This window comes from Myxocyprinus asiaticus, chromosome 20, assembly GCF_019703515.2.
Source record: "Myxocyprinus asiaticus isolate MX2 ecotype Aquarium Trade chromosome 20, UBuf_Myxa_2, whole genome shotgun sequence".
Lineage (NCBI taxonomy): Eukaryota > Metazoa > Chordata > Actinopteri > Cypriniformes > Catostomidae > Myxocyprinus > Myxocyprinus asiaticus.
In genome coordinates this window covers 3,005,154-3,020,992 of record NC_059363.1, presented here as the reverse complement: position 1 = coordinate 3,020,992, position 15,839 = coordinate 3,005,154, and the positions used below count along the sequence as shown (strand labels likewise).

Genomic DNA, 15,839 nt, shown 5'->3' with positions numbered 1-15,839 from the left:
ATGCATTTGCTAGGTGGTTCTGTGTGGTTACTAGGGTGTTACAATGTGTTACAAAAGATGTTACAATGGTATAGTTTTAGCGCATTGATATGTGGTTGCTAAGGTGCTTTTAGTTGTTTTAGCATGATGCTATACAGTTACTAGTGTGTTCTGGCTGGTTGCTATGCAGTTGCTAGGGTGTTGTGGGTGGTTGCTAGGAAGTTGTTAGGGTGTTTCGGGTTGTTGCTATGCAGTTGCTAGGGTGTTCAGGGTGGTTGCTATGCTGCCAATGGGGCATTCTGAGTGGTTGCTAGGTGGTTGCTAGAATGTTTGGGGTGGTTGCTTTGCAGTTGCTATGGTGTTCTGGGTGGTTGCTATGCAGTTGTCAGGGTGTTCTGGCTGGTTGCTAGGCGGTTGCTATGGTGTTTGGGGTGCTTGCAATGCAGTTGCTAGGGTGTTCTGGATGGTTGCTTGGCTGTTGCTAGTGTGGATTTGGTAGTTACTAGGGTCTTGTTAGATGGTTGCAGTGGTGTCCTGAGTGGTTTTTAGTGCAATGATACTCTTAGTCGTTGCTAGGAGTTTTTTTTGTGTGTGTGTGATGCTATACAGTTTCTAATGTGTTCTGGGTGGTTCCTAGAGTGTTTGGCGAGGTTGTTTTGCAGTTGATAGGGTGTTCTGGGTAGTTGCTAGGGTATTCATAGTGGTTGCTATGCAGTCAATGGGGCGTTCTGAGTGGTTGCTTTGGGGTGTGCTAGTGTTACTCACCCTCATGATATCCCAGGTGTGTATGACTTTCTTTCTTCACCAGAACACATTTGAAGAAAAATAGAAAAATATTTCAGCTCATTAGGTCCTTAAAATGCAAGTGTATGGTGATCCAACTTTTGAGGCACCAAAAATCACAGACAGTCAGCATAAATGTCACCCATAAGAAACCAGCTGTTAAATTAATGTCTTCTAAAGCGACACGATTGCTTTTGGTGTGAAAAAGATCAACATTTAAGTAATTTTTAACTCTAAATCATCGCTTCCGGTCAGCAGTGGTATGCGCATGTGACGTAATTGCATTGGCATTTGAGAACTGACGCACGTGCGACACACCCGGAAGAGCAGTGGTGTTTACAACGGTGTAGGGGGAACGCTGTACAGTTGCTTGTTGGTTTTGGTTTAGATCTGCTATTTTCTGTTATCTGTTATTATCTATTATTTGTGTGCTTATCCTGAATGTCTCAACCGAGAGAAAAACATGAGATTACGTCTGTAACATGCCAACACGATTACGTCACACGAGAGACCACGTGATCTCCACCCTCTAGTGAAGCTTACCAAAAGCGTTGGATTATAGTTAAAAAGTACTTAAATATTTTTGTTTTTTTCGCATCAAAAGCTATCGTATCACCTTATAAGACATCAGTTTAACCGCTGGAGTCGTATTGATGATGTTTATGCTGATTATCTGTGATTTGTTTGAGCTTCGTAAGATAAATCTCCATTCACTTGCATTTTAAGGACCTACTGAGCTGAGATATTTTTCTGTTTTTCTTCAAATGTGTTCTGGTGAAGAAAGAAAGTCATACACACCTGGGATATCATGAGGGTGAGTAAATAATGAGAGAATTTTCATTTTTGGGTGAACTATCCTTTAAGTCCAACAGGTCCACCCTCAAGTTTCTATTATATTCTAGTCTCTAGATATGACTTCGTACCTCCATTTATTTATTTATTTTATTTTTTTATGTCCACCATATGAATGTGCCTAATCACAGCCATAGCACAAAAGGTGCAGGAGCAGTTACATGCCAAAGTTTCCTTTTAGAGAGCAAAATATATGTTCATATACTGTATATCCTCTGTGGATCTGTTTAAATTTTGTTGGCCCTTTTGCATATTTAGATCTTGCTGTGACAGCAACATTTTGAACCTTACTTGCGGTTTCCCCTGATCTCACTTCGCGTAAGACTTTGTGCCAGTGACAACAATTGTTTATTGCCCCATCGTCTTCATCCACTGAACTCACTGTTTCTACAATACCGTGCCCTTTTCAATGCCTCATAAATGTTGCACTATAAACGGCCCATTGGACCAGGTTTTACATCTTTGAATTCCAGTTCCGTCTCTCATATTGGCATCAGATGCCAGTTCCTGCGCTCCTCAGTGTCTACAGGGCCATTCAAACCTTCCCTAACAATTACACCTTTACAAGTGGAGACATTCTTCCCCATGGTTTGAATAGTTTGTTTTTACGCCATGGATATCAAGCGAAAAGACTGGCAGAATCATACAAAAGTGGGTCATTTGGAATGGGAAAATGATGTACGGTAGTCTTCCAAAGAGGCAATATTTTCTCAAAATGATTTTCAAACCTCCCAGTGCAGAAATACAAGCTAAAGTACTGGCGCCGTTTGAAGCAAAGCATGATATTTGTCTTTAAAACAAGCTTGTCAGGGCAAGAACGGCACCCTACAGTAGTATTCAACTTCCTGGATTCTGACCCTTGAACACGAAGGACTTTATTTGTTTTAATTGTGCGCCAAAAATGTTGGCAATGACGGTCTAAAGTCTTTTCTTATTTGTTGACGCATTGATATGAAAATACTATGCCATTAGAAGCATGAAGCTGTAAGTTTGGTGCCAAAAAACTCTAGATTTATGGAGCCGTTTTTTTTTTCTCTTCTTCTTCAGTATAATTTCTGTTGAGCCCCATCTGGAAGTATTTATTTCAGTGCCATGTAATCCATCTTGTGGCGCAGTAAACAGACTGGCTATTATTTTTGAATAAAGTCTCATCTTCAGGCTTTGAGAGAGTGGAGTGCTGCCTGCAAGCCCTCCTGGCTGTTTTCAGATGCTCTTGATTTACGGTGGGTTTTTCCAAACGCTGACCCCAAAATCCCACTTCACAGTGAGGTGGTGTACAGTACGGCCCATTAAACTGGAGTTCTGGGGATGCTCTTCCTCGCTGAAGCGCGCTGGGTCTGGCTGTTTCTCGACTCCCCAAATAATGGCGCTCTGCAGCACAATAACAGCTCTAATTCTTTGCCCAGAAGTCTCAAAGGTGTTGCTTTACTTTAAATCTCCCTGCTTTTACCAAAATAGGGGCCAAATATGGCTATGGGCTGAGGCTGTGCAGTTTTACTTAAAATAATGGTGTTTAATTGAACTGTAGGAAATTACATTGTCTAAAGTGTGTCTTCGCCTGTGAGTCATTTTCTTTGCATAAAATCAGATGACGAAAAGTATAGAAGGTGTTTAGAATGAAATATGTATACTGGGCACTGTAAAATAATGACAATTTGGAACACTGTTGTTCCTCAAAACGGTCACATGCAAGACATAAGGCAGTATATGGTGTATTGTTTACAACATACAATAAATAAACAGTATTGATGGCAACTGTTTGAATTTGACCATTGTTATCGAGAAATAAACCCCAACTGGGTGATCATAGACCCCAACACAGGGTGGTTTATTTTGCGACAAAGACCGGTCGACTGTGCATTATCCCGCTTATTACACAGCTACCTACCAAATAAATAAATGGTCATGAAACATTTGCATTTTATTTGTACTTAAATTATGCTATTGTGTGAGAAGAAAGAGACCACACAGAGTCTTCAAAAAAAGCTGAATTCAACCTCGGTTTGTGTCAGTGTTCTGTTGTTGTTTATTTAGTGAAAATGACCACCTGACTTCTCATTATCCTGCTTATTACAAAGCTACTGGTCAAATAAATGGACATGAGACATTGATTTGAGCTGAAATAATTTCGGTCGCAGAGTGATACGAGAAGTAGGAAATACCCAGATGACGGGTGGAATATGACTTTGTTGTGGAATATGAAATATCAGACCGCTCATTGCCAATAAGAGCATTCCATTGCACCATTTAATCATTTTGTATATGATTGTATCGCCACCCATGAAACCTGCACCCAATGATTTTGCGGACACAGATCCACTCTGAGAGAGAGAGAAAGAGAGAAACGGTCTGAAGTTCATTATTGCATTAAAACCCACACTTGGCCTTGTCTATTTTCCTAAGCCTCTGGATTTCAGTTCGAAGACATTTGAAGGAGGTATTCACCCGGGATGACTGTACATCGATATAGTTGAACTTGCAGGCAGACTCAAAGACTGGCAGTCGTTCGTTGGGGAAGTTCCACTGTCATGCACGGCATCTTGTGTGTGCCGCAGCCTTGATCCAATTCCATCGGCTCCAGGCAGACAGGACCTCTCCATGTATCCCTGTCCTCTCCCTCCTCCCGGAGTTCTTGGAGTTGTTGGGCGCCAGCACACACACAATTCCTCATGCACATGTCCACATCTGTCAAACGGCACTCATGAATATGCATTAGCAGGAGTTATGCTGATGGCAACGTCTCATTACAGTCAGCGAAATGCACACTCATGCCACTTTTCATTGTCTTGTCTTTATTTAGCATTCCGACGCTTCATTTTTGCATTTTTTAAGGGTCAGTTCACCCAAAATGAAAATTCTCATTATCCACTTACACTTGTTGTTCCACAGGGCACTGTTTTAAGTCTTCTGAGCTTTGTGAGTCCTTTTTCGCAAAAAAATCTTTGCTCCAGCCGCAACGCTCTATCATTTGCGCTCATGTTCAATTAAAACAAAGTTGCATGATGGGGTCAGGGTAGCTCAGCGAGTATTGATGCTGTCTATCACCCCTGGAGTCACGAGTTAGAATCCAGGGTGTGCTGAGTGACTCCAGCCAGGTCTCCTAAGCAACCAAATTGGCCCGGTTGCTAGGGAGGGTAGAGTCACATGGAGTAACCTCCTCGTGGTCGCGATTAGTGGTTCTCGCTCTCAATGGGGCGTGTGGTAAGTTGTGCGTGAATCGCGGAGAATAGCATGAACCTCCACATGCTGTGAGTTTCCGCGGTGTCATGCACAACGAATCACGTGATAAGATGCGCGGATTGACGGTCTCAGAAGCGGAGACAACTGAGACTTGTCCTCCGCCACCCGGATTGAGGTGAGTAACCGCGCCACCACGAGGACCTACTAAGTAGTGGGAATTGGGCATTCCAAATTGGGAGAAATTATTATTTATTTTTTTTAAAGTTGCATGAAGACTTGTCACGCCATGTTTGACTGCAATGATGCCAAGCTCCATTGGTTGTCGTGTGTATCGTAATTGATCGCATCATGCAAATTTTCAGTATACAGAAGTGCAAATGAGATTTGAGAGCTACAGCAGAGTGAGATATTTTCAATGAATAATGACTTACATTTCCGCCTGTTCCTCGCACAAATAAATCGAAAAACTTTTCATTCTCACATTTTTAAGGGTCAATTCACACAAAATGAAAATGTTCATCATTTACTCACCCACGTCATTCCAAAATACGGTACATTCCAAGTCTTCTGAAGCTGTACGTTAGTTTTGTATGAGTCGTTATTTGCTAAAAATTTTGCCTTAATTCCGCCGCAGCTCTCGAATCTCATTTGTGCTCGGGTGCAATTCAAAAAAGGTGCATGAAGACTTGTCCACCATGTTTGGCAGCAGTGAGGCAAAGCATTGGTTGTCGCATGTATCATAATTGATCGTGTCGAGCACTGTCAATATGCAGAAGTTCCAATGATATTTGAAAAGCTACAGCAGAGGGGGAGATTTTCAATGAATAATTGAATACTTATATTTCAACAAATCTATCGAAAGACTTAGAATGTAGAGCAAGTCGTGTGGACTTGAAAAAACAGCAACTGGACACTCTTCTAAACTTCTTTTTTTGTGTTCCAAGTCATATAGGTTTGGAATGACATGAGGGTGAGTAAATGATGACATAATTGTCATTTTTTTGCATGAACAAATCCTTTCAGTCTTTGGGGGAAAGTTCCTGCCCAAGCTCAGTCTGTGACATATCTTTGTTTTTCTTCACCGATATTTATGTTCTTTTTGTGCCAGAGTGTTTAAATGTAATCCTGACCCTTTGTCTAATGTGTATCTTGGCCTGCAGACTTTGCGTAAAAATGACAAAAACTGAACTATTGTAGGTGTTCAGAGCTGAAATATGCACACCACTCAGTTTTATGGAGCGTGCAAAGGATTTTGTTTTGTTTATTGTCGCTAACAACGTTTCTGTGTTCGTGAAACCAGCCGGGCATCGTAAAACAATGACAGTTTGGAACATTGTTCTTCCGCAGAACTGTCGCAATCTCAACAAAAGTGACACGTGGCATATTGTTTACAAAATGCGATACACAATGCCTCATGGCGACTATTTTTATTGGGCATAAAAATAGGGGAAGACAGGATGATATTCTTGCTAACGAGTTACATATGTGAGTTCCCCTCCAGCGCAAGACTGATAATTGTAGTGTCATCTCTCGGTAGAGTGGAGACAGTTTGTCCGCCTGAGACTCAGCGACCAACAAGAGGACAGGACTGCTCTGATCAAAGATAAAACTCTTCTCACTAGGGATCACCCATATTTATTCAGCGCAATCCTGGCAGTGATGCAACTTAACGGGCTAGAAAAGAGAAAGTGCAAACAGTTTCTTCCCTCATGCAAACAAGGCGAGCAAAGAGGCTTCACTTTCAACTCAGCTGCTTTTTTCTCTGCCAAAACGGCCAAAGATTTATTTTATCAGTTAAACTGTTATCCCCTTTTAATATTAGAGATATGTTCCTCTTATAATCATAACTCTATTGATTTTTGAATTGTATATTGCACTGCCGTTGTTTTGCTTTTATGGGGCTTTTATTGGAGCTTGACTGACCCTTGTAACTGTTTAATTTCATTCATATGGGTTTTGAAAGACATGAGGGTGAGACATAAATGATGACAGAATCTCTTTGACTTGTATATATAAATATATACTGATTTCATATTTTTTTCTCTAAATAATTCTGTTTTTGTTTATTTCATATTTTTGATGACTTAAGAGTTATTCTAAAATGTGAAAAATAGTAATATATTTTACTAAAAATAATTTAAAAAGTAATTGACACACTGGTGTTCTAATAATTTAAAGACACTAAAAAAATTAGTAGGTGAATCCAAAATTTCGACTTGTTGTGCAGTATCTAGATAGATAGATAGACAGTCAGTCAGACAGACAGACAGACAGATAGACATACAGTCAGTCAGTCAGACAGACAGTCAGACATACAGAAAGAAAGACAGATAGTCAGACAGACAGACAGACAGATAGTCAGTAAGTCAGACAGACGGAAAGACAGATAGTCAGACAGACAGACAGACAGATAGTCAGTCAGTCAGTCAGACAGACAGATAGTCAGTCAGACAGACAGATAGTCAGTCAGTCAGTCAGACAGACGGAAAGACAGATAGTCAGACAGACAGACAGACAGATAGTCAGTCAGTCAGACAGACAGTCAGTCAGACAGACAGACAGACAGATATTTTATCGAATTAATTACAACATGCAGATTAATTCATAATTGCAATAATTTAACATAATGATTAAATACTTTTTTTAATTTTTAAAAAAATAATATATATATAATAAATAGAATTAAAATAATTACGTTATTGGTGAACATTAATCTATCATTGGCCTTCAGTCCACAACAATTCATTTTACAATTCTTTAATCTGTCTAAGATAGATTTATTATAAGGGCTTTTATAATGACGCATTAATGTACACGTCAGACGGACGCTTTTGGAGCGTCTCACTTTGGTTGCGTGGCATCAAAAACACAGCATTTTTAGGTCACTAGCTGAGTCTGGATTGCATCCTACCATACTACTCTTGCTAATTCTGCCTTAGACAGAAATGGCATATGTAGTAGGAGTAGTATGGGTAGTATGCAATTTCTAACTCAGCCACTGTTTCAAGTTAAACATGTTTGAAACTTGAAAAAAAAAGAACAAAAAAAAAACGTATCGAGATCCCCGCATTCTGGATTTTGGTCCTTCCAGCTATGTTTGAATGCAAGAGAACATTCTCATCTTGTGCTGTCGCTAGTATCAAGCAAGCCTGAGTTTGATTTACTCTCAGTACAGCTGCACGTTGCCTATACAGCTGGAGTTTTGCTTACTGCCCCCTGCTGAAAACAAGTGTTACTTCATGCTTGAATTGCTCCTAAGGTAGGAATATTCCTTATTATGGTCCGGGGGTATGATTAATTGTGTTCATATTTTTAACGAGTTATTTTTTTATATAATTAATCACACAGAATTAACGTTTTAAATAAACAGCCCTAATACACACACACACACACATATATATATATATACTCAGACCATGAGAAAAATCATTAATTCACATCATGCTACCAATGCAAATTTAACAGCTTGCACAAATAACTGCTAACATATGGTGACCATTCACTCTATTGAAGTGCAGGACAGACAAGCATGTGTCCAATAAAGACTTCCAGACCCCTGGCGGCCTTCCGTATCAACCGTTCCCTGATTTCTGATCCATACGCTGTGGATTTGAGCCCGAGCTTGTAATATATACGGGCAATAAAATCAGGGTAAGGGTCAGTTACTGTGCTACTGGAACTCGTTGATACAGCGCCGCTTCTGTACGGGAGACTCTGAGACCGCACGGCCTCTTCCTTCTTGTCCTGTCAGCAGGCGGTATTTCATCAGAGAGCCGCTCTCCATGCAGATGCTTCCTCTGCCCGTGTTGCAGATTTTTTTTTCTGTAGTTTGTCTTGGACCCCATCGACACAGTTTCCCCCTGCAGGGCTGCGGAGGGTCGTCGCGGCCTGCCACCCACTGCCAAGGCCAGAGGCGTGCCTGGATGAGCCGGGCCGTCTGAACCTGAAGACCTCCATGGAGTGTTTGTTTAAGGGGGAGCGGAGGTCTTACTTAGCACTATTTAACTGCAGAATGGAGATTTATGAATGATCGAGCGGAAGTAGAGGTTGCAAATAGAAGGTAGAATTTTTCATCAGTGAGGCCTCTGAATGAGTTCTCCTTGAATTTATATCCTCAGATGGTGCTTTCAATGTAATTGTTCATCAACTGTGGGCACTTCTGGCCATGTGGACTTTTAGGAATCAAGCTCTCTTGATGCTAGCACTATGTTGAATAGGATCTATTTGTGTACTAGAACAACAGAAGTGACCCTAAATTACATATTTATGAACATTACATTTACATATGAAAATGTGTGAATGTACTAAAAATGCTGTAATGGAATATGAAAGTTTAGATGTTGTTTTGATTGTATACTTTGCAGAAATAATTGTTTAAATTGACAATTTATTTACATTAATTGGTTCAATTAAAGTGTTTCACATAAAAGGATAATAAATTGTGTGTTCTACATGGTTTGAAAAGGTTTTGCCCTCAAAATGTAAAAAATTAATAAATAATAAATACCCCCGAAAATTATTTCCAGGGGGTAAAAATTCCCTTTTAAGGGTTCACTTTAAAATTCAAATTCTGCCATAATTTTTGCATCTCTAAAAACTGTAATTAGATTACTTTGCTGATTACATCATACCAAAAAGGTAATCACATTACTAATTTCCTTAAGTTACTTTCTGATACTTTCTTGTTGTCGTAGAAAAGCAAACAGACATGAAAATAATTCATGTTTTAAATGTATTCTATATAAAAAAATATATTATTTTTGAAATGTGTAACCCAAGTAATGTACTTAAAAGCAATTAACACTACTTTTTCCACTTTAAATATAATTGGATTTCATTAACTAATTACTTTGTAATCAGATTACACCCAGAACGTGACTTTGGAAGACTTGAAATATAGTGCACAAGTCATACTGGCTACTTTTAGCCTGAAAGCTCCAGTCCCCATTTATTGTAATTGCCTGGAAAAGAGCGAACAGTACATTCTTCAAAATTTCTCCTTTCTTTTACACCCCCCCCACCCCCACCGTACAACATACGGTTGAGAGTAAATGATGACAGAATTTTCATTTTTGACCCTCGCAGTGTAAATAATTATCAGAAGTGATGAGATGCTTCAGCAGGTCTCGTGTGTAACAGTCAGATTTAAATATAGATATACTCTTCTTTAAGAGACTGTATTTCTCAAGTACTTCCTGTTGAACGTGCTACATTATATACACACATCAGGTGGCTATTTATTTTCAGGATCTTTAGGGAATCTCTCTTGGTCAGCTTCCGTGAGGATGTGTATTTTTTGGGGGGGGGGGGGGGGGTGGGGAGCCTGAAATGTTGTGCAAAGCGAGTGTATAGAGCTTAGAATGTGCTGCGCTGGAAAAATCCAGTATTTAATAAAGCACCATTCATGAGCGCAACATTTGCTCAATCGGTTAAATAAATAAATGCAATAAAGTTGATGAGTTAGATGACAAAAGTTTAAGACTTGTTCCAATCCATAACTCTAAATATGATCAATAGAAATAGTGATTCTTGCCTTAGCAAACACCACTAATTAATTAAGCGTGTATCTAAAAATACACATCCAGCAGAACTCAAATGCAGTCAGTGCAAGATGTCAAACAGAAGTCGTACAGTGTAACAGATACAGGTGTAAACAGTCCGTTTCTGTAGGATCGTATGTTCGTCTGTTCCTTGATTATAGATCTGCTTTGTAGTGTGCTGATCCTATCATTTGACTCGTTTGAAGTCGCAAGCAAATCAAGAGACGACGTTTGAGCATTGATATGCGCGAATCTCGCTTTATGAGTTCCAGGTTTTCCGATGTGAACTGAAAGCTTTCACAATATCCTTCTCTCTCAATCATGTTTTTACCTTATCTCTAAATGGCATATGTAATAATCTACCACCCGAGTGGCTTTGGATTGTGTTGGCTGACACCTCTTCCATCTCATTCATGTGAAACAGCGACCGAACCCTCAAACATGACTCAAATTGCAGATACTTGTTATTTTGATATGTTACCCTTGACTGTCGCCGCCTTTTCAACCCCCGAAATTGTGGTTACCTGAGAGCAGTGATGGTTTCATTCAGAAAAAAATCACATTTCTGGTTCTGTTGGCTGAAAGATGTTATCCAGAGGCTTGTCAGTAATTGTAATGATGTTTGTTTGACCACTTTTTAAAATCAAACTAAATGCTTACGGTAACTCGTACAGCTGTTGTCTCAACTAACTGAGAACGTCGCATTCAATGTACGTTTTCTAATACGGGTTAATGACAAATAAAGATGTCCACAATGATCATTTTTAAAAAAAAATGACAAAACGTCTAAAAAAATCTAGTTTTAAAGCAAAATCTTATAAATATTTTTTTTGTATTCATGTTGGTTACATTGGTGTTTTTGATAAATGTTAATATTGTTTTTTTAACTCCACACCTGGAGTCATGAGTTCGAATCCAGTGTGTGCTGAGTGACTCCAGCCAGGTCTCCTAAGCAACCAAATTGGCCCGGTTGCTAGGGAGGGTGGAGTCACATGGGGTAACCTCCTCGTGGTCACTATAATGTGGTTCTTGCTCTCAATGGGGCGTGTGGTAAGTTGTGCGTGGATCATGGAGAGTAGCATGAGCCTCCACATGCTGTGAGTCTCCGCGGTGTCATGCACAACGAGTCACGTGATAAGATGCACGGATTGACGGTCTCAGAAGTGGAGGCAACTGTGACTTGTCCTCCGCCACCCGGATTGAGGTGAGTAACCACGCCACCACAAGGACCTACTAAGTAGTGGGAATTGGGCGAATTCCAAACTGGGAGAAAAGGGGATAACATTTTTTTTTTAACTTAAGTTTTTATTTAATGACTCTAAAAATGTTCATAATTTTCCACGTGGCATAAAAGTAAAAGGTTGTCTGTAATGATCTTATATTTTTCAGAAATGGGTGGTCTACAGAGATCCACTCTGTGATGTCATTTCCTGTATTTATGGTTTTCTTGTTGTATGTTGGTTAGACCAATATAATTTTTTTTTAAAACAAAAACTAATTTGCAGCTTATTTTTAAGAAATCTCAAGAATTTCAGCCTGTGAATGAAGTATTTTCTTTGTTACGATCCTTACTGATGACATTGTTTATTTTAAAGGAATGTTCCGGGTTCAATACAAGTTCAGCTCAATCAGCAGCATTTGTGGCATAATGTTGATCACAAAAAAAAGTGAATTTTGACTTGTCTGTCCTTTTCTTTAAAAAAAGCACAAATCTGTGTTACAGTGAATTACTTAGAATGGAAGTGAATGTGGCCAATTTTTGAATGTTAAAATCAAGGGCGTAGCCAGGAAATCACTCTTGGGACAAATGTTCGGCCAGATTTTTTTTTACTAAATTTTCCTTAGCAACAGAGGGGCAGTGCATTCAGACAGTTCTTTCACACTTTCAGAAATCAGAATTTATGTGTTTATTTTTATTTTTTTCCCTCCCTTTTTCTCCCCAATGTGGAATGCCCAATTCCCAATGCGCTCTAAGTCCTCGTGGTGGTGTAGTGACTCGCCTCAATCCGGGTGGCGGAGGATGAATCTCAGTTGCCTCTGTGTCTGAGACCGTCAATCCGCACATCTTATCAAGTGGCTTGTTGAGCTTCATTACCGTGGAGATGTAGCGTGTGTGGAGGCTTCATGCTATTCTTCATGCGGCATCGACGCACAACTCACCACACGCCCCACTGAGAGCGAGAACCATATTATAGCGACCACGAGGAGGTTAACCCATGTGACTCTACCCTCCCTAGCAACCAGGCCAATTTGGTTGCTTAAGAGACCTGGCTGGAGTCACACAGCATGCCCTGGATTCAAACTCGTGACTCCAGGTGTGGTAGAATTTATGCATTTTTTAAAACTATTTTATTAATATATAATTGAAGTCATAGAATAATCTCTAATATTCTGGGTGGGCCTGGGTCTAATTTGGGATGGCCCAGGCCCACCCTTGCCTATGCCACTGGTTAAAATACTCACTGTTTCAAAAGTATAGACACAAGACATAAACAATATGTATGTTAATATGAGTTTAGTGTGATAAAATCACTTACAAACATTTCCTGTGTAAAGTTAAAGCCAATTTTACAACTTTGTTGCCATGATGATGTAATGTCAACAAACCCTCAAATGACTGTAAAAATTACAATTTAAACATCTTTACAGCTCAAATAACACATGAGTTATAACAGAAGAATTAATGTAAGTGCTTTAATAAAATTATAAGCTTCAAATTTCTAGTTGTTATATGGTTCACATATTTTATTTCGGAATATATAACAGCTAGGTTGCAGTTATGTTTTGTGATTCAAATATGTTTTGCCTGAATACTGTGTTTAAAAGAAACAGAAGATATACTGTATATAATAACATATAATTCCTATGCTTTTCTTAAAACTGTTGACCTTCACAATGACACCCCTGTGACATTCTGCATGTCTACCATTCATCAAATCAGCGTTTCCCCTGAATAGATTCATAAACCACTTGTTAACCACACTTGTTGTGTAACTGTGTTTCTAATAGAGGATGGTGTGTTGTAACCCACAAAACCAGAAATACTTCGATTAAACTTGAAAGAAAAAAGCGTCTCATTCCAGGCCGTGTCGTCTGAAACCGGAAAACAAGAGACGGCTTTCAGCCTCTGTGAAAGTCGAGCGCTAATTCATAACAGATCTCCTCTCTTCTGCTGTTCCCCCGACAGAGTGCCTACCGCAGGAACGGCATGACTTTCCTGGCCTGCTGAGGTGAACGGAGGGATCTGATGGGGATGGGCTTTCTGTCGACGAGGGTCTCCTGCCCGTCTTCGCTCATCTGTCTGATCGTAGTCTCAGATGAGCTCTGAGGATGGCGTGTTTCTGTCTGTGTCTTTGTGTTTAAGGGTTTGGATAGGAAATCTTGGATGACAGCGTTTGGATTCGTTGATGTTCAGTAAATTCCAGTAATACAAGTTTATGTTATGCATATGTTTATTTTGTATGTATTTTTTTACTGTCTCCTAACATTTCAAAATAATTTCACCACTTTTTTGGATCTTTTTGATAGATTTGTTGATCTGTAGAGCTGTTTCCTGATGCTTTTGGTAATATTTTTCCTACTGTTGAAGTTCTGTAAACAATTCTTAGAATATGCAATAAAATGAAGCACTTAATATTTCATTTAACCATCTCTAAAGAAAGAAACGTTGAGATGTCCCTTGGTACTGAAGGATTACCATATTCATGTGCCATACTTCAAGGTTTTTCTAAGAATGCCATGGTATTAACATGGTACTTTTTGGTACATTTCAGCAAAAAAAAAAAAAAAAAAGATTACAGTGGCAGTACCATGGTGATGATGGTATTAGATACCATGGTAGGTACTGTATACTATGATATATACCATGGTACTAAATGTTTACCATAATCATATACCATGTTATTTTCATGGTAAAACTTGTTAATACAGTGTTTCCCACAGTCTTTGTGAGACTGTGGTGGATGGGTGGGTGGAAAGTTATTGTAACTTTCCACGTTGGCAGTAATAGTACTTTATAAAAGAAAAAAAAATTAAACAGACAAAATAGTCTCTTCAAAGCAGAGATGAGGACACTGGCCCAGAGACAAAGCCAAAGCAGTGGGGTGTGAGGGATCTTTTCTACCAAAAGGTTTGGCTAATATATTTCATACAGTTCATTAGTCGAGGGCACTTGGATATTAAGACTACAAGATAAGATCAACATTTGTTTTCAAGCTGGGTGACAGCAGCCCGGTTTTTGTTTTCAAGTATATTTAAACATTCTGAATGTTTATTTTTCATTATTTTTACATTCATATACCTATGTATGGGACATAGAAGTATTTTTGACTGAGAACATATAGGTTACTGTATGGGGGTTTAGGGGTAACCCCTGAGAGAAAATTTTGAAAATGTAAAATTGATCTTGTGAAAATTGATGGCAAGATGAATGCAGAATATTATCAGAAAATACTGGCAGACAATTTGCATTATTCTGCACAAAAGCTGCTCATGGGACGCTCTTGGACTTTCCAGCACGACAATGACCCTAAGCACAAGGCCAAGTTGACCCTCCAGTGGTTACAGCAGAAAAAGGTGAAGTTTCTGGAGTGGCCATCACAGTCTCCTGACCTTAATATCATCGAGCCACTCTGGGGAGATCTCAAACGTGCGGTTCATGCAAGACGACCAAAGACTTTGCATGACCTGGAGGCATTTTGCCAAGATGAATGGGCAGCTATACCACCTGCAAGAATTTGGGGCCTCATAGACAACTATTACAAAAGACTGCACGCTGTCATTGATGCTAAAGGGGGCAATACACAGTATTAAGAACTAAGGGTATGCAGACTTTTGAACAGGGGTCATTTCACTTTTTTCTTTGTTACCATGTTTTGTTTTATGATTGTGCCATTCTGTTATAACCTACAGTTGAATATGAATCCCATAAGAAATAAAATAAATGTGTTTTGCCTGCTCACTCATGTTTTCTTTAAAAATGGTACATATATTACCAATTCTCCAAGGGTATGCACACTTTTGAGCACAACTGTATATCAAGTTGACTTGTTGACAAATGCATTCCACAAATCTACCTGGCTGCTTTTACACTGAACTACAGCGAAGAAATTTTGTCTTTGTTTCAGTCCACAGTTTCAAGCATTAAATCACCTGTCCCTGCAGTCTGTGTGCATGCAGCAACCTAAAATGCACTCCTTCTGGCTTACTTTGTGCATGTGAAATCTGTCCACGGTTCACGTCACTACGACACATGGTCTGTCGTTTATGAGCCTCTTTCTGGACAGCAGTCACACCGCCGCAGCGTCACAGCCAATGTGCTTTCACGGTCAGGACACAGGGCTTGTCAGGTCATCGCTGCTGTGAGTTATAGCTCACTACCAAAGACAGAAGTAGGAATCTAGTTATCTGTAAAAAGCAATGCGCTTCCCTGTGATTCTCATTCCAGAGTACTGTAGAAGCGATAAAATAGTATAGCTGTAGGCCATGAGGTTATGTTTTTCTATT

The 15,839-nt window shown here is 39.5% G+C and overlaps 1 protein-coding gene across 6 annotated transcripts in view; it reads left to right on the top strand.

Moving 5' to 3' along the window:
• Nucleotides 1-15,285, top strand: part of LOC127410724 (transcription initiation protein SPT3 homolog) — a 160,484-nt gene extending 145,199 nt beyond the window's left edge. For all 6 annotated transcript variants that reach the window (XM_051645927.1, XM_051645924.1, XM_051645922.1 and 3 more), the window contains one exon: nt 13,522-15,285. In XM_051645927.1, coding sequence (XP_051501887.1) covers nt 13,522-13,563 — 42 coding nt within the window. In that variant the 3' untranslated portion in view covers nt 13,564-15,285. The remainder of the gene's footprint in view (nt 1-13,521) is intronic.
• The last annotated feature ends 554 nt before the right edge of the window (nt 15,286-15,839 follow it).